At 41.5% G+C, this 15,816-nt stretch overlaps 3 protein-coding genes across 3 annotated transcripts; all 3 read left to right on the top strand.

Moving 5' to 3' along the window:
- Positions 1 to 473: 473 nt before the first annotated feature.
- LOC118227498 (mucin-5AC-like) lies at positions 474 to 5,638 on the top strand. The gene is made up of 5 exons (XM_035418029.1): positions 474 to 2,984; positions 3,286 to 3,350; positions 4,595 to 4,746; positions 4,835 to 5,040; positions 5,624 to 5,638. The coding sequence occupies exons 1-5, from the start codon at positions 627 to 629 to the stop codon at positions 5,636 to 5,638; spliced, it is 2,796 nt and encodes a 931-aa protein (XP_035273920.1). The 5' UTR covers positions 474 to 626.
- A 2,571-nt stretch (positions 5,639 to 8,209) lies between these two features.
- Positions 8,210 to 10,126, top strand: LOC118227497 (mucin-5AC-like). Its single transcript, XM_035418028.1, has 2 exons — positions 8,210 to 9,633; positions 10,112 to 10,126. The coding sequence occupies exons 1-2, from the start codon at positions 8,296 to 8,298 to the stop codon at positions 10,124 to 10,126; spliced, it is 1,353 nt and encodes a 450-aa protein (XP_035273919.1). The 5' UTR covers positions 8,210 to 8,295.
- A 2,163-nt stretch (positions 10,127 to 12,289) lies between these two features.
- LOC118227496 (mucin-5AC-like) lies at positions 12,290 to 15,797 on the top strand. Its single transcript, XM_035418027.1, has 2 exons — positions 12,290 to 14,636; positions 15,722 to 15,797. The coding sequence occupies exons 1-2, from the start codon at positions 12,397 to 12,399 to the stop codon at positions 15,795 to 15,797; spliced, it is 2,316 nt and encodes a 771-aa protein (XP_035273918.1). The 5' UTR covers positions 12,290 to 12,396.
- The last annotated feature ends 19 nt before the right edge of the window (positions 15,798 to 15,816 follow it).

The raw sequence follows: 15,816 nt of genomic DNA, 5'->3' as shown, positions 1-15,816 counted from the left end.
TGACAAAGTCTGCAACATTGAGTACCAACACTGAAATGGTGACCACAAACCGTATGTCAACATCTCTCAGAAACACTGCTACTATCTCTACAAACATGGCAACAGTGACTGAAATCCCGACAACACAGACTAGGAACACAGCAACACTGACCCAAAGGCCGACAACACCTACCATAAGCCAAACTGTATTAGTCTCTGATGACGTGACATCCCAATCAAGTCTTGCACCATCAACTATCAAATTTCCATCATCAACTACAAACTCTGATATAGTGACTTCAGTCCCTGAAATATCAACAACAAACTTCCAAACGCAAACAGCAGAAACTAAAATATCAACCCAAGACTTAGCAGTATCAACAACAAGTCCTGTAACCTCAGCCAGAATGTCTTCAGCATTGACTTCAAAAACTGCTACCTTGACCACAGAACCTGCAACGTCAAATATAAACCCTTTAACATTGATATCTGACTCTACCACATCACCATCGATTCTTGTAACCTCAACCAAGGAAACAGCAAAGGTCACTACACAACCTGAAACAACTACAAAACATGGAACATTGAGGACAAACCCCACAAGAACTTCTCAACCTGCAACAGAAACCACAAGCCTTTTTCCATTGATGACAAAGAGTACAACATTGATGACGGACTCTGCATCATCAAACACAAGACTTGGAACATCAACCACAATCACTGGATTGCTCAGTATCTACCAACCCACATCGACCGATATCCCTCAGACATCAACCACAAACCCTACAACACTGACCCTAAGCTCTACCACACTGGCAGAGAGCCCAACTGTAGCAGTCTCTGATGCTATGACATCTGAATCAAGTTCTGTAAAATCAACTAAAACAACTGGAATGTTCACAACAAGCTTTGCAACAGGAACTGCAAATCCTGAATCATCGGCCACAAACCCCATGACCACAAAGACACTACCTAAAATATCAACCACAGCCTCTGTATCATCAATAACAAGCCCTGTAACATCAACGACAAAGCTTGAAACATTGACCACAAATTCTGCAACACTGACTATAAACCCTGTAACACCAACCTCTCTCCCAGACACATCCATATTAAGTCCTGTAACATCATCTACAACGTCCATGACAAAGTCTGCAACATTGAGTACCAACACTGAAATGGTGACCAAAAACCGTATGTCAACATCTCTCAAGAACACTGCTACTTTCTCTACAAACATTGCAACAGTGACTGAAATCCCGACAACACAGACTAGGAACCCAGCAACACTGACCCAAAGGCCGACAACACCTACCATAAGCCAAACTGTATTAGTCTCTGATGACGTGACATCCCAATCAAGTCTTGCATCATCAAATATCAAATTTCCATCATCAACTACAAACTCTGATATAGTGACTTCAATCCCTGAAATATCAACAACAAACTTCCAAACACAAACAGCAGAAACTAAAATATCAACCCGAGACTTAGCAGTATCAATAACAAGTCCTGTAACCTCAGCCAGAATGTCTTCAGCATTGACTTCAAAAACTGATACCTTGACCACAGAACCTGCAATGTCAAATATAAGCCCTTTAACATTGACCTCTGACTCTACCACATCACCATCGATTCTTGTAACCTCAACCAAGGAAACAGCAAAGGTCACTACACAACCTGAAACAACTACAAAACATGGAACATTGAGGACAAACCCCACAAGAACTTCTCAACCTGCAACAGAAACCACAAGCCCTTTTCCATTGATGACAAAGAGTACAACATTGATGACGGACTCTGCATCATCAAACACAAGACTTGGAACATCAACCACAATCACTGGATTGCTCAGTATCTACCAACCCACATCGACCGATATCCCTCAGACATCAACCACAAACCCTACAACACTGACCCTAAGCTCTACCACACTGGCAGAGAGCCCAACTGTAGCAGTCTCTGATGCTATGACATCTGAATCAAGTTCTGTAAAATCAACTAAAACAACTGGAATGTTCACGACAAGCTTTGCAACAGGAACTGCAAATCCTGAATCATCGGCCACAAACCCCATGACCACAGTGACACTACCTAAAATATCAACCACAGCCTCTGTATCATCAATAACAAGCCCTGTAACCTCAACGACAAAGCTTGAAACATTGACCACAAATTCTGCAGCATTGACTGTGAACACTCGAGCACCAACCTCTCTCCCAGACACATCCATATTAAGTCCTGCAACATCATCTACAACGTCCATGACAAAGTCTGCAACATTGAGTACCAACACTGAAATGGTGACCACAAACCGTATGTCAACATCTCTCAGAAACACTCCTACTTTCTCTACAAACATTGCAACAGTGACTGAAATCCCGACAACACAGACTAGGAAACCAGCAACACTGACCCAAAGGCCGACAACACCTACCATAAGCCAAACTGTATTAGTCTCTGATGACGTGACATCCCAATCAAGTCTTGCAACATCAACTATCAAATTTCCATCATCAACTACAAACTCTGATATAGTGACTTCAATCCCTGAAATATCAACAACAAACTTGCAAACACAAACAGCAGAAACTAAAATATCAACCCGAGACTTAGCAGTATCAACAACAAGTCCTGTAACCTCAGCCAGAATGTCTTCAGCATTAATCACAAACACTGCTACCTTGAGCACAGAACCTACAATGTCAGCATCCTCAGCGAACCCCATTACACCAATGACAATACCTGTTACAGCAACCACAGACTCTTCAGCACAAACCATCAGTGATGCTCCATTATACATAAGTCCTACATTGACTACAAGCCTTGCAATGACTTCCAAAAGCCATAAAATGTCCACCACAATGCTTGCAACAGTGACCCAGACCCCAGCAGAGGGACCACAGTTATTGCTGGAATTTAGACTGGATCTGGAGTTTGCAACGGTCCTCACAGATTCCTCCTCAACACAGTACATACATTTGAAAAATCAAGTTGAAGAGCAGGTGATGTTCATTTTTTATCTTCTATAAAGTTACCATGGGCGCTATAAGTATCAGCATGGTTACCAGTAGTTAAACTTATTTGGCGAGAGTGTAGCTTCACTTTCACTTGCCTACATTCTTCCACCTGTCTTTACTTTTGTTCTTTTTTACTCTTTTCTTCTTCTTTCCTGTATTATCCATTGTTGTCCAGTGTATGTTATATTTACTGAACATATGTATTCTTCAACCAAAAAAATGAAATATGTGGAATATGGTCTTGTGTTCCTTAAAGACTCAAATATCTCCCCTTTTATATTTCTAGCTGGATTCCATCTATAAAAAGCAGTATGGGGACACATTTGATCACACTGAGGTCCAGCGTTTTAGGTAAGTCGATACGAACTATGTTCTTGTGATGAAATCATATAGCACAGACCGAAGGTATCAAACACCTGTGGGTTTTTTATTTTTTTATTTTATAAGTTGTTTATTTTAGTTTTTTACTTTAGCTAAATAAAAAATCAGTTAATATATGTGCATTTATTGAACAACTCACCAAAGAATAAACATTGTTTTCTACCTACAATAACTCAAAATGATGAGTTTTACTTCAGAAATAACGTGACTTTCCTCGAAATAGCTTCCTTCGGCTTTAATTCAACTTAAAAAAATTATTTCTAGTCTATACAGTCATTTTTCAAAGTAAGAGGTAGAGAGGAGGAGGGGTAATGAAATTCAGAGAAATCTCATCTTCTTAAGTTTTTTAAAAAACACAGGTAGTTTAATAATTTTAGTCAGTAGTGCAAGTAAAATAAGCACTATAGTTTTTAGAAAAATGGTAAAAAAGAGGGAGTGACGCTTAGATGTGCGGGGCTAAATAAACATATTTTGTGACAAGAAGGTTATTCCCAGTGAGAAATTGCAAAGAGGCTTAAGATTTCTAAGTGAAATGTTCAGTACTTGATCAGACCAGACGGTCCTAGCTGATGGGCAGTAATGTTAAAAGGAGAAGACCCGCAAGATCAAAAGGCAGAAGAAAAATATCTTGTGTTGTCTAGCAAAGGAAACTGCTGTAAAACTGCAACACAACCACAGTATGAATTCACTGCAACTAGTGAGAAACCAGGTTTCCTGACTCTCACGTTAACCTTCTTCCTACACATACATACATACATATACACACACACACACACACACACACACAAACAGTACATATATGTTATCTTTACTGCCAAGTGGCCACAATGAGAGCATATGACATACACTAGAGTTTTTCCGAAAATTTTATCTCAAACCTGTCCTGAACCTGGGGAACCTTGTGGAGGCCTTTATATGCACATAAAAGAACCTTTTTCCAGCATAGACAATCTATTGAACTTTGGTTTGCAAATAATTAAAACCCCAACAAGATTTTCTTAGTTCATCAAGAGATTCCACTTATAACGGGAAGCCTATTGGATCAGAAACTTATACACCCTGTCGGCTCAATCTTGAGAAGGATTATTCTATATTTGTGTGAAAAACTAGTATTTAGAGCTGGAATTATTTTTTTCTCCTCCTCACTGTCCAAGTGATGTTTCATTTTCCTTCAGTGATAATTAATTAATACACTGTATGCTTTGCTGTTTTAGGCAAGGATCAGTGATTGTGGACGCTGTGCTGGTGTTCAATAACATAAACACTGTCCCTGGAACCAGCGATGTGGCAACGACCTTAAAAAACGCTGCCTCCTCAGACTCTGGCTTAAATCTCCCTATAGACCCCGCTAGCATAGTGGTTTCAGGTAAGACATTACAATTAAACATTTACAATGAATTTCAATTGAATGCAACATTTGATTCTGCTGTACTATAACATCTGGTTACTTGCAGTGGCTACTCAGACTACTGCAGAAGCTACAACACCTACGGTAACTACAGAACATGGCCTCCAGACTACGGAACACTCAAGTCAGACTGCGCAAACAACTGTGGGACAAGCTGGTCAGACTGCATCAGCAACTGCAGGAGCCACTACAACGTCAAATATAAGCCCTTTAACATTGACCTCTGACTCTACCACATCACCATCGATTCTTGTAACCTCAACCAAGGAAACAGCAAAGGTCACTACACAACCTGAAACAACTACAAAACATGGAACGTTGAAGACAAACCCCACAAGAACTTCTCAACCTGCAACAGCAACCACAAACCTTTTTCCATTGATGACAAAGAGTACAACATTGATGACGGAATCTGCATCATCAAACACAAGACTTGGAACATCAACCACAATCACTGGATTGCTCAGTATCTACCAACCCACATCGACCGATATCCCTCAGACATCAACCAGAAACCCTACAACACTGACCCTAAGCTCTACCACACTGGCAGAGAGCCCAAATGTAGCAGTCTCTGATGCTATGACATCTGAATCAAGTTCTGTAAAATCAACTAAAACAACTGGAATGTTCACGACAAGCTTTGCAACAGGAACTGCAAATCCTGAATCATCGGCCGCAAACCCCATGACCACAGTGACACTACCTAAAATATCAACCACAGCCTCTGTATCATCAATAACAAGCCCTGTAACATCAACGGCAAAGCTTGAAACATTGACCACAAATTCTGCAACACTGACTATAAACCCTGTAACACCAACCTCTCTCCCAGACACATCCATATTAAGTCCTGTAACATCATCTACAACGTTCATGACAAAGTCTGCAACATTGAGTACCAACACTGATATTGTGACCACAAACCGTATGTCAACATCTCTCAAGAACACTCCTACTTTCTCTACAAACATTGCAACAGTGACTGAAATCCCGACAACACAGACTAGGGACCCAGCAACACTGACCCAAAGGCCGACAACACCTACCATAAGCCAAACTGTATTAGTCTCTGATGACGTGACATCCCAATCAAGTCTTGCAACATCAACTATCAAATTTCCATCATCAACTACAAACTCTGATATAGTGACTTCAATCCCTGAAATATCAACAACAAACTTCCAAACGCAAACAGCAGAAACTAAAATATCAACCCGAGACTTAGCAGTATCAATAACAAGTCCTGTAACCTCAGCCAGAATGTCTTCAGCATTGACTTCAAAAACTGCTACCTTGACCACAGAACCTGCAATGTCAAATATAAGCCCTTTAACATTGACCTCTGACTCTACCACATCACCATCGATTCTTGTAACCTCAACCAAGGAAACAGCAAAGGTCACTACACAACCTGAAACAACTACAAAACATGGAACATTGAGGACAAACCCCACAAGAACTTCTCAACCTGCAACAGAAACCACAAGCCCTTTTCCATTGATTACAAAAAGTACAACATTGATGACGGACTCTGCATCATCAAACACAAGACTTGGAAAATCAACCACAATCACTGGATTGCTCAGTATCTACCAACCCACATCGACCGATATCCCTCAGACATCAACCACAAACCCTACAACACTGACCCTAAGCTCTACCACACTGGCAGAGAGCCCAACTGTAGCAGTCTCTGATGCTATGACATCTGAATCAAGTTCTGTAAAATCAACTAAAACAACTGGAATGTTCACGACAAGCTTTGCAACAGGAACTGCAAATCCTGAATCATCGACCACAAACCCCATGACCACAGTGACACTACCTAAAATATCAACCACAGCCTCTGTATCATCAATAACAAGCCCTGTAACATCAACGACAAAGCTTGAAACATTGACCACAAATTCTGCAACACTGACTATAAACCCTGTAACACCAACCTCTCTCCCAGACACATCCATATTAAGTCCTGTAACATCATCTACAACGTTCATGACAAAGTCTGCAACATTGAGTACCAACACTGAAATGGTGACCACAAACCGTATGTCAACATCTCTCAAGAACACTCCTACTTTCTCTACAAACATTGCAACAGTGACTGAAATCCCGACAACACAGACTAGGAACCCAGCAACACTGACCCAAAGGCCGACAACACCTACCATAAGCCAAACTGTATTAGTCTCTGATGACGTGACTTCCCAATCAAGTCTTGCAACATCAACTATCAAATTTCCATCATCAACTACAAACTCTGATATAGTGACTTCAATCCCTGAAATATCAACAACAAACTTCCAAACGCAAACAGCAGAAACTAAAATATCAACCCGAGACTTAGCAGTATCAATAACAAGTCCTGTAACCTCAGCCAGAATGTCTTCAGCATTGACTTCAAAAACTGCTACCTTGACCACAGAACCTGCAATGTCAAATATAAGCCCTTTAACATTGACCTCTGACTCTACCACATCACCATCGATTCTTGTAACCTCAACTAAGGAAACAGCAAAGGTCACTACACAACCTGAAACAACTACAAAACATGGAACATTGAGGACAAACCCCACAAGAACTTCTCATCCTGCAACAGCAACCACAAACCTTTTTCCATTAATGACAAAGAGTACAACATTGATGACGGACTCTGCATCATCAAACACAAGACTTGGAACATCAACCACAATCACTGGATTGCTCAGTATCTACCAACCCACATCGACCGATATCCCTCAGACATCAACCACAAACCCTACAACACTGACCCTAAGCTCTACCACACTGGCAGAGAGCCCAACTGTAGCAGTCTCTGATGCTATGACATCTGAATCAAGTTCTGTAAAATCAACTAAAACAACTGGAATGTTCACGACAAGCTTTGCAACAGGAACTGCAAATCCTGAATCATCGGCCACAAACCCCATGACCACAGTGACACTACCTAAAATATCAACCACAGCCTCTGTATCATCAATAACAAGCCCTGTAACATCAACGACAAAGCTTGAAACATTGACCACAAATTCTGCAACACTGACTATAAACCCTGTAACACCAACCTCTCTCCCAGACACATCCATATTAAGTCCTGCAAGATCATCTATAACGTCCATGACAAAATCTGCAACATTGAGTACCAACACTGAAATGGTGACCACAAACCGTATGTCAACATCTCTCAGAAGCACTCCTACTTTCTCTACAAACATTGCAACAGTGACCGAAATCCCGACAACACAGACTAGGAACCCAGCAATACTGACCCAAAGACCGACAACACCTACCATAAGCCAAACTGTATTCATCTCTGATGACGTGACATCCCAATCAAGTCTTGCAACATCAACTACCAAATTTCCATCATCAACTACAAACTCTGATATAGTGACTTCAATCCCTGAAATGTCAACAACAAACTTCCAAACACAAACAGCAGAAACTAAAATATCAACCCAAGACTTAGCAGTATCAACAACAAGTCCTGTAACCTCAGCCAGAATGTCTTCAGCATTAATCACAAACACTGCTACCTTGAGCACAGAACCTGCAACGTCAAATATAAGCCCTTTAACATTGACCTCTGACTCTACCACATCACCATCGATTCTTGTAACCTCAACTAAGGAAACAGCAAAGGTCACTACACAACCTGAAACAACTACAAAACATGGAACATTGAGGACAAACCCCACAAGAACTTCTCAACCTGCAACAGAAACCACAAGCCCTTTTCCATTGATGACAAAGAGTACAACATTGATGACGGACTCTGCATCATCAAACACAAGACTTGGAACATCAACCACAATCACTGGATTGCTCAGTATCTACCAACCCACATCGACCGATATCCCTCAGACATCAACCACAAACCCTACAACACTGACCCTAAGCTCTACCACACTGGCAGAGAGCCCAACTGTAGCAGTCTCTGATGCTATGACATCTGAATCAAGTTCTGTAAAATCAACTAAAACAACTGGAATGTTCACGACAAGCTTTGCAACAGGAACTGCAAATCCTGAATCATCGACCACAAACCCCATGACCACAGTGACACTACCTAAAATATCAACCACAGCCTCTGTATCATCAATAACAAGCCCTGTAACATCAACGACAAAGCTTGAAACATTGACCACAAATTCTGCAACATTGACTGTAAACCCTCGAACACCAACCTCTCTCCCAGACACATCCATATTAAGTCCTGTAACATCATTTACAACGTTCATGACAAAGTCTGCAACATTGAGTACCAACACTGAAATGGTGACCACAAACCGTATGTCAACATCTCTCAAGAACACTCCTACTTTCTCTACAAACATTGCAACAGTGACTGAAATCCCGACAACACAGACTAGGAACCCAGCAACACTGACCCAAAGGCCGACAACACCTACCATAAGCCAAACTGTATTAGTCTCTGATGACGTGACATCCCAATCAAGTCTTGCAACATCAACTATCAAATTTCCATCATCAACTACAAACTCTGATATAGTGACTTCAATCCCTGAAATATCAACAACAAACTTCCAAACGCAAACAGCAGAAACTAAAATATCAACCCGAGACTTAGCAGTATCAATAACAAGTCCTGTAACCTCAGCCAGAATGTCTTCAGCATTGACTTCAAAAACTGCTACCTTGACCACAGAACCTGCAATGTCAAATATAAGCCCTTTAACATTGACCTCTGACTCTACCACATCACCATCGATTCTTGTAACCTCAACTAAGGAAACAGCAAAGGTCACTACACAACCTGAAACAACTACAAAACATGGAACATTGAGGACAAACCCCACAAGAACTTCTCATCCTGCAACAGCAACCACAAACCTTTTTCCATTGATGACAAAGAGTACAACATTGATGACGGACTCTGCATCATCAAACACAAGACTTGGAACATCAACCACAATCACTGGATTGCTCAGTATCTACCAACCCACATCGACCGATATCCCTCAGACATCAACCACAAACCCTACAACACTGACCCTAAGCTCTACCACACTGGCAGAGAGCCCAACTGTAGCAGTCTCTGATGCTATGACATCTGAATCAAGTTCTGTAAAATCAACTAAAACAACTGGAATGTTCACAACAAGCTTTGCAACAGGAACTGCAAATCCTGAATCATCGGCCACAAACCCCATGACCACAGTGACACTACCTAAAATATCAACCACAGCCTCTGTATCATCAATAACAAGCCCTGTAACATCAACGACAAAGCTTGAAACATTGACCACAAATTCTGCAACACTGACTATAAACCCTGTAACACCAACCTCTCTCCCAGACACATCCATATTAAGTCCTGCAAGATCATCTATAACGTCCATGACAAAATCTGCAACATTGAGTACCAACACTGAAATGGTGACCACAAACCGTATGTCAACATCTCTCAGAAGCACTCCTACTTTCTCTACAAACATTGCAACAGTGACCGAAATCCCGACAACACAGACTAGGAACCCAGCAATACTGACCCAAAGACCGACAACACCTACCATAAGCCAAACTGTATTCATCTCTGATGACGTGACATCCCAATCAAGTCTTGCAACATCAACTACCAAATTTCCATCATCAACTACAAACTCTGATATAGTGACTTCAATCCCTGAAATGTCAACAACAAACTTCCAAACACAAACAGCAGAAACTAAAATATCAACCCAAGACTTAGCAGTATCAACAACAAGTCCTGTAACCTCAGCCAGAATGTCTTCAGCATTAATCACAAACACTGCTACCTTGAGCACAGAACCTGCAACGTCAAATATAAGCCCTTTAACATTGACCTCTGACTCTACCACATCACCATCGATTCTTGTAACCTCAACTAAGGAAACAGCAAAGGTCACTACACAACCTGAAACAACTACAAAACATGGAACATTGAGGACAAACCCCACAAGAACTTCTCCACCTGCAACAGAAACCACAAGCCCTTTTCCATTGATGACAAAGAGTACAACATTGATGACGGACTCTGCATCATCAAACACAAGACTTGGAACATCAACCACAATCACTGGATTGCTCAGTATCTACCAACCCACATCGACCGATATCCCTCAGACATCAACCACAAACCCTACAACACTGACCCTAAGCTCTACCACACTGGCAGAGAGCCCAACTGTAGCAGTCTCTGATGCTATGACATCTGAATCAAGTTCTGTAAAATCAACTAAAACAACTGGAATGTTCACGACAAGCTTTGCAACAGGAACTGCAAATCCTGAATCATCGACCACAAACCCCATGACCACAGTGACACTACCTAAAATATCAACCACAGCCTCTGTATCATCAATAACAAGCCCTGTAACATCAACGACAAAGCTTGAAACATTGACCACAAATTCTGCAACATTGACTGTAAACCCTCGAACACCAACCTCTCTCCCAGACACATCCATATTAAGTCCTGCAACATCATCTACAACGTCCATGACAAAGTCTGCAATATTGAGTACCAACACTGAAATGGTGACCACAAACCGTATGTCAACATCTCTCAAGAACACTGCTACTTTCTCTACAAACATTGCAACAGTGACTGAAATCCCGACAACACAGACTAGGAACCCAGCAACACTGACCCAAAGGCCGACAACACCTACCATAAGCCAAACTGTATTAGTCTCTGATGACGTGACATCCCAATCAAGTCTTGCAACATCAACTATCAAATTTCCATCATCAACTACAAACTCTGATATAGTGACTTCAATCCCTGAAATATCAACAACAAACTTCCAAACACAAACAGCAGAAACTAAAATATCAACCCAAGACTTAGCAGTATCATCAACAAGTCCTGTAACCTCAGCCAGAATGTCTTCAGCATTGACTTCAAAAACTGCTACCTTGAGCACAGAACCTGCAACGTCAAATATAAGCCCTTTAACATTGACCTCTGACTCTACCACATCACCATCGATTCTTGTAACCTCAACCAAGGAAACAGCAAAGGTCACTACACAACCTGAAACAACTACAAAACATGGAACATTGAGGACAAACCCCACAAGAACTTCTCAACCTGCAACAGCAACCACAAGCCTTTTTCCATTGATGACAAAGAGTACAACATTGACGACGGAATCTGCATCATCAAACACAAGACTTGGAACATCAACCACAATCACTGGATTGCTCAGTATCTACCAACCCACATCGACCGATATCCCTCAGACATCAACCACAAACCCTACAACACTGACCCTAAGCTCTACCACACTGGCAGAGAGCCCAACTGTAGCAGTCTCTGATGCTATGACATCTGAATCAAGTTCTGTAAAATCAACTAAAACAACTGGAATGTTCACGACAAGCTTTGCAACAGCAACTGCAAATCCTGAATCATCGACCACAAACCCCATGACCACAGTGACACTACCTAAAATATCAACCACAGCCTCTGTATCATCAATAACAAGCCCTGTAACATCAATGACAAAGCTTGAAACATTGACCACAAATTCTGCAACACTGACTATAAACCCTGTAACACCAACCTCTCTCCCAGACACATCCATATTAAGTCCTGTAACATCATCTACAACGTTCATGACAAAGTCTGCAACATTGAGTACCAACACTGAAATGGTGACCACAAACCGTATGTCAACATCTCTCAAGAACACTGCTACTTTCTCTACAAACATTGCAACAGTGACTGAAATCCCGACAACACAGACTAGGAACCCAGCAACACTGACCCAAAGGCCGACAACACCTACCATAAGCCAAACTGTATTAGTCTCTGATGACGTGACATCCCAATCAAGTCTTGCAACATCAACTATCAAATTTCCATCATCAACTACAAACTCTGATATAGTGACTTCAATCCCTGAAATATCAACAACAAACTTCCAAACACAAACAGCAGAAACTAAAATATCAACCCAAGACTTAGCAGTATCAACAACAAGTCCTGTAACCTCAGCCAGAATGTCTTCAGCATTGACTTCAAAAACTGCTACCTTGAGCACAGAACCTGCAACGTCAAATATAAGCCCTTTAACATTGACCTCTGACTCTACCACATCACCATCGATTCTTGTAACCTCAACCAAGGAAACAGCAAAGGTCACTACACAACCTGAAACAACTACAAAACATGGAACATTGAGGACAAACCCCACAAGAACTTCTCAACCTGCAACAGCAACCACAAGCCTTTTTCCATTGATGACAAAGAGTACAACATTGACGACGGAATCTGCATCATCAAACACAAGACTTGGAACATCAACCACAATCACTGGATTGCTCAGTATCTACCAACCCACATCGACCGATATCCCTCAGACATCAACCACAAACCCTACAACACTGACCCTAAGCTCTACCACACTGGCAGAGAGCCCAACTGTAGCAGTCTCTGATGCTATGACATCTGAATCAAGTTCTGTAAAATCAACTAAAACAACTGGAATGTTCACGACAAGCTTTGCAACAGGAACTGCAAATCCTGAATCATCGGCCACAAACCCCATGACCACAGTGACACTACCTAAAATATCAACCACAGCCTCTGTATCATCAATAACAAGCCCTGTAACATCAACGACAAAGCTTGAAACATTGACCACAAATTCTGCAACACTGACTATAAACCCTGTAACACCAACCTCTCTCCCAGACACATCCATATTAAGTCCTGTAACATCATCTACAACGTTCATGACAAAGTCTGCAACATTGAGTACCAACACTGAAATGGTGACCACAAACCGTATGTCAACATCTCTCAAGAACACTCCTACTTTCTCTACAAACATTGCAACAGTGACTGAAATCCCGACAACACAGACTAGGAACCCAGCAACACTGACCCAAAGGCCGACAACACCTACCATAAGCCAAACTGTATTAGTCTCTGATGACGTGACATCCCAATCAAGTCTTGCAACATCAACTATCAAATTTCCATCATCAACTACAAACTCTGATATAGTGACTTCAATCCCTGAAATATCAACAACAAACTTCCAAACGCAAACAGCAGAAACTAAAATATCAACCCGAGACTTAGCAGTATCAATAACAAGTCCTGTAACCTCAGCCAGAATGTCTTCAGCATTGACTTCAAAAACTGCTACCTTGACCACAGAACCTGCAATGTCAAATATAAGCCCTTTAACATTGACCTCTGACTCTACCACATCACCATCGATTCTTGTAACCTCAACTAAGGAAACAGCAAAGGTCACTACACAACCTGAAACAACTACAAAACATGGAACATTGAGGACAAACCCCACAAGAACTTCTCAACCTGCAACAGCAACCACAAACCTTTTTCCATTGATGACAAAGAGTACAACATTGATGACGGACTCTGCATCATCAAACACAAGACTTGGAACATCAACCACAATCACTGGATTGCTCAGTATCTACCAACCCACATCGACCGATATCCCTCAGACATCAACCACAAACCCTACAACACTGACCCTAAGCTCTACCACACTGGCAGAGAGCCCAACTGTAGCAGTCTCTGATGCTATGACATCTGAATCAAGTTCTGTAAAATCAACTAAAACAACTGGAATGTTCACGACAAGCTTTGCAACAGCAACTGCAAATCCTGAATCATCGGCCACAAACCCCATGACCACAGTGACACTACCTAAAATATCAACCACAGCCTCTGTATCATCAATAACAAGCCCTGTAACATCAACGACAAAGCTTGAAACATTGACCACAAATTCTGCAACACTGACTATAAACCCTGTAACACCAACCTCTCTCCCAGACACATCCATATTAATTCCTGCAAGATCATCTACAACGTCCATGACAAAATCTGCAAAATTAAGTACCAACACTGAAATGGTGACCACAAACCGTATGTCAACATCTCTCAGAAGCACTCCTACTTTCTCTACAAACATTGCAACAGTGACCGAAATCTCGACAACACAGACTAGGAACCCAGCAATACTGACCCAAAGACCGACAACACCTACCATAAGCCAAACTGTATTCATCTCTGATGACGTGACATCCCAATCAAGTCTTGCAACATCAACTACCAAATTTCCATCATCAACTACAAACTCTGATATAGTGACTTCAATCCCTGAAATGTCAACAACAAACTTCCAAACACAAACAGCAGAAACTAAAATATCAACCCAAGACTTAGCAGTATCAACAACAAGTCCTGTAACCTCAGCCAGAATGTCTTCAGCATTAATCACAAACACTGCTACCTTGAGCACAGAACCTGCAACGTCAAATATAAGCCCTTTAACATTGACCTCTGACTCTACCACATCACCATCGATTCTTGTAACCTCAACTAAGGAAACAGCAAAGGTCACTACACAACCTGAAACAACTACAAAACATGGAACATTGAGGACAAACCCCACAAGAACTTCTCAACCTGCAACAGAAACCACAAGCCCTTTTCCATTGATGACAAAGAGTACAACATTGATGACGGACTCTGCATCATCAAACACAAGACTTGGAACATCAACCACAATCACTGGATTGCTCAGTATCTACCAACCCACATCGACCGATATCCCTCAGACATCAACCACAAACCCTACAACACTGACCCTAAGCTCTACCACACTGGCAGAGAGCCCAACTGTAGCAGTCTCTGATGCTATGACATCTGAAACAAGTTCTGTAAAATCAACTAAAACAACTGGAATGTTCACGACAAGCTTTGCAACAGGAACTGCAAATCCTGAATCATCGGCCACAAACCCCATGACCACAGTGACACTACCTAAAATATCAACCACAGCCTCTGTATCATCAATAACAAGCCCTGTAACATCAACGACAAAGCTTGAAACATTGACCACAAATTCTGCAACATTGACTGTAAACCCTCGAACACCAACCTCTCTCCCAGACACATCCATATTAAGTCCTGCAACATCATCTACAACGTCCATGACAAAGTCTGCAACATTGAGTACCAACACTGAAATGGTGATCAAAAACCGT

The sequence above is a fragment of the Anguilla anguilla genome, chromosome 5, assembly GCF_013347855.1.
Source record: "Anguilla anguilla isolate fAngAng1 chromosome 5, fAngAng1.pri, whole genome shotgun sequence".
Lineage (NCBI taxonomy): Eukaryota > Metazoa > Chordata > Actinopteri > Anguilliformes > Anguillidae > Anguilla > Anguilla anguilla.
The sequence above is the reverse complement of the archived record's forward strand: the minus strand, read 5'-3'. Positions and strand labels throughout refer to the sequence as shown.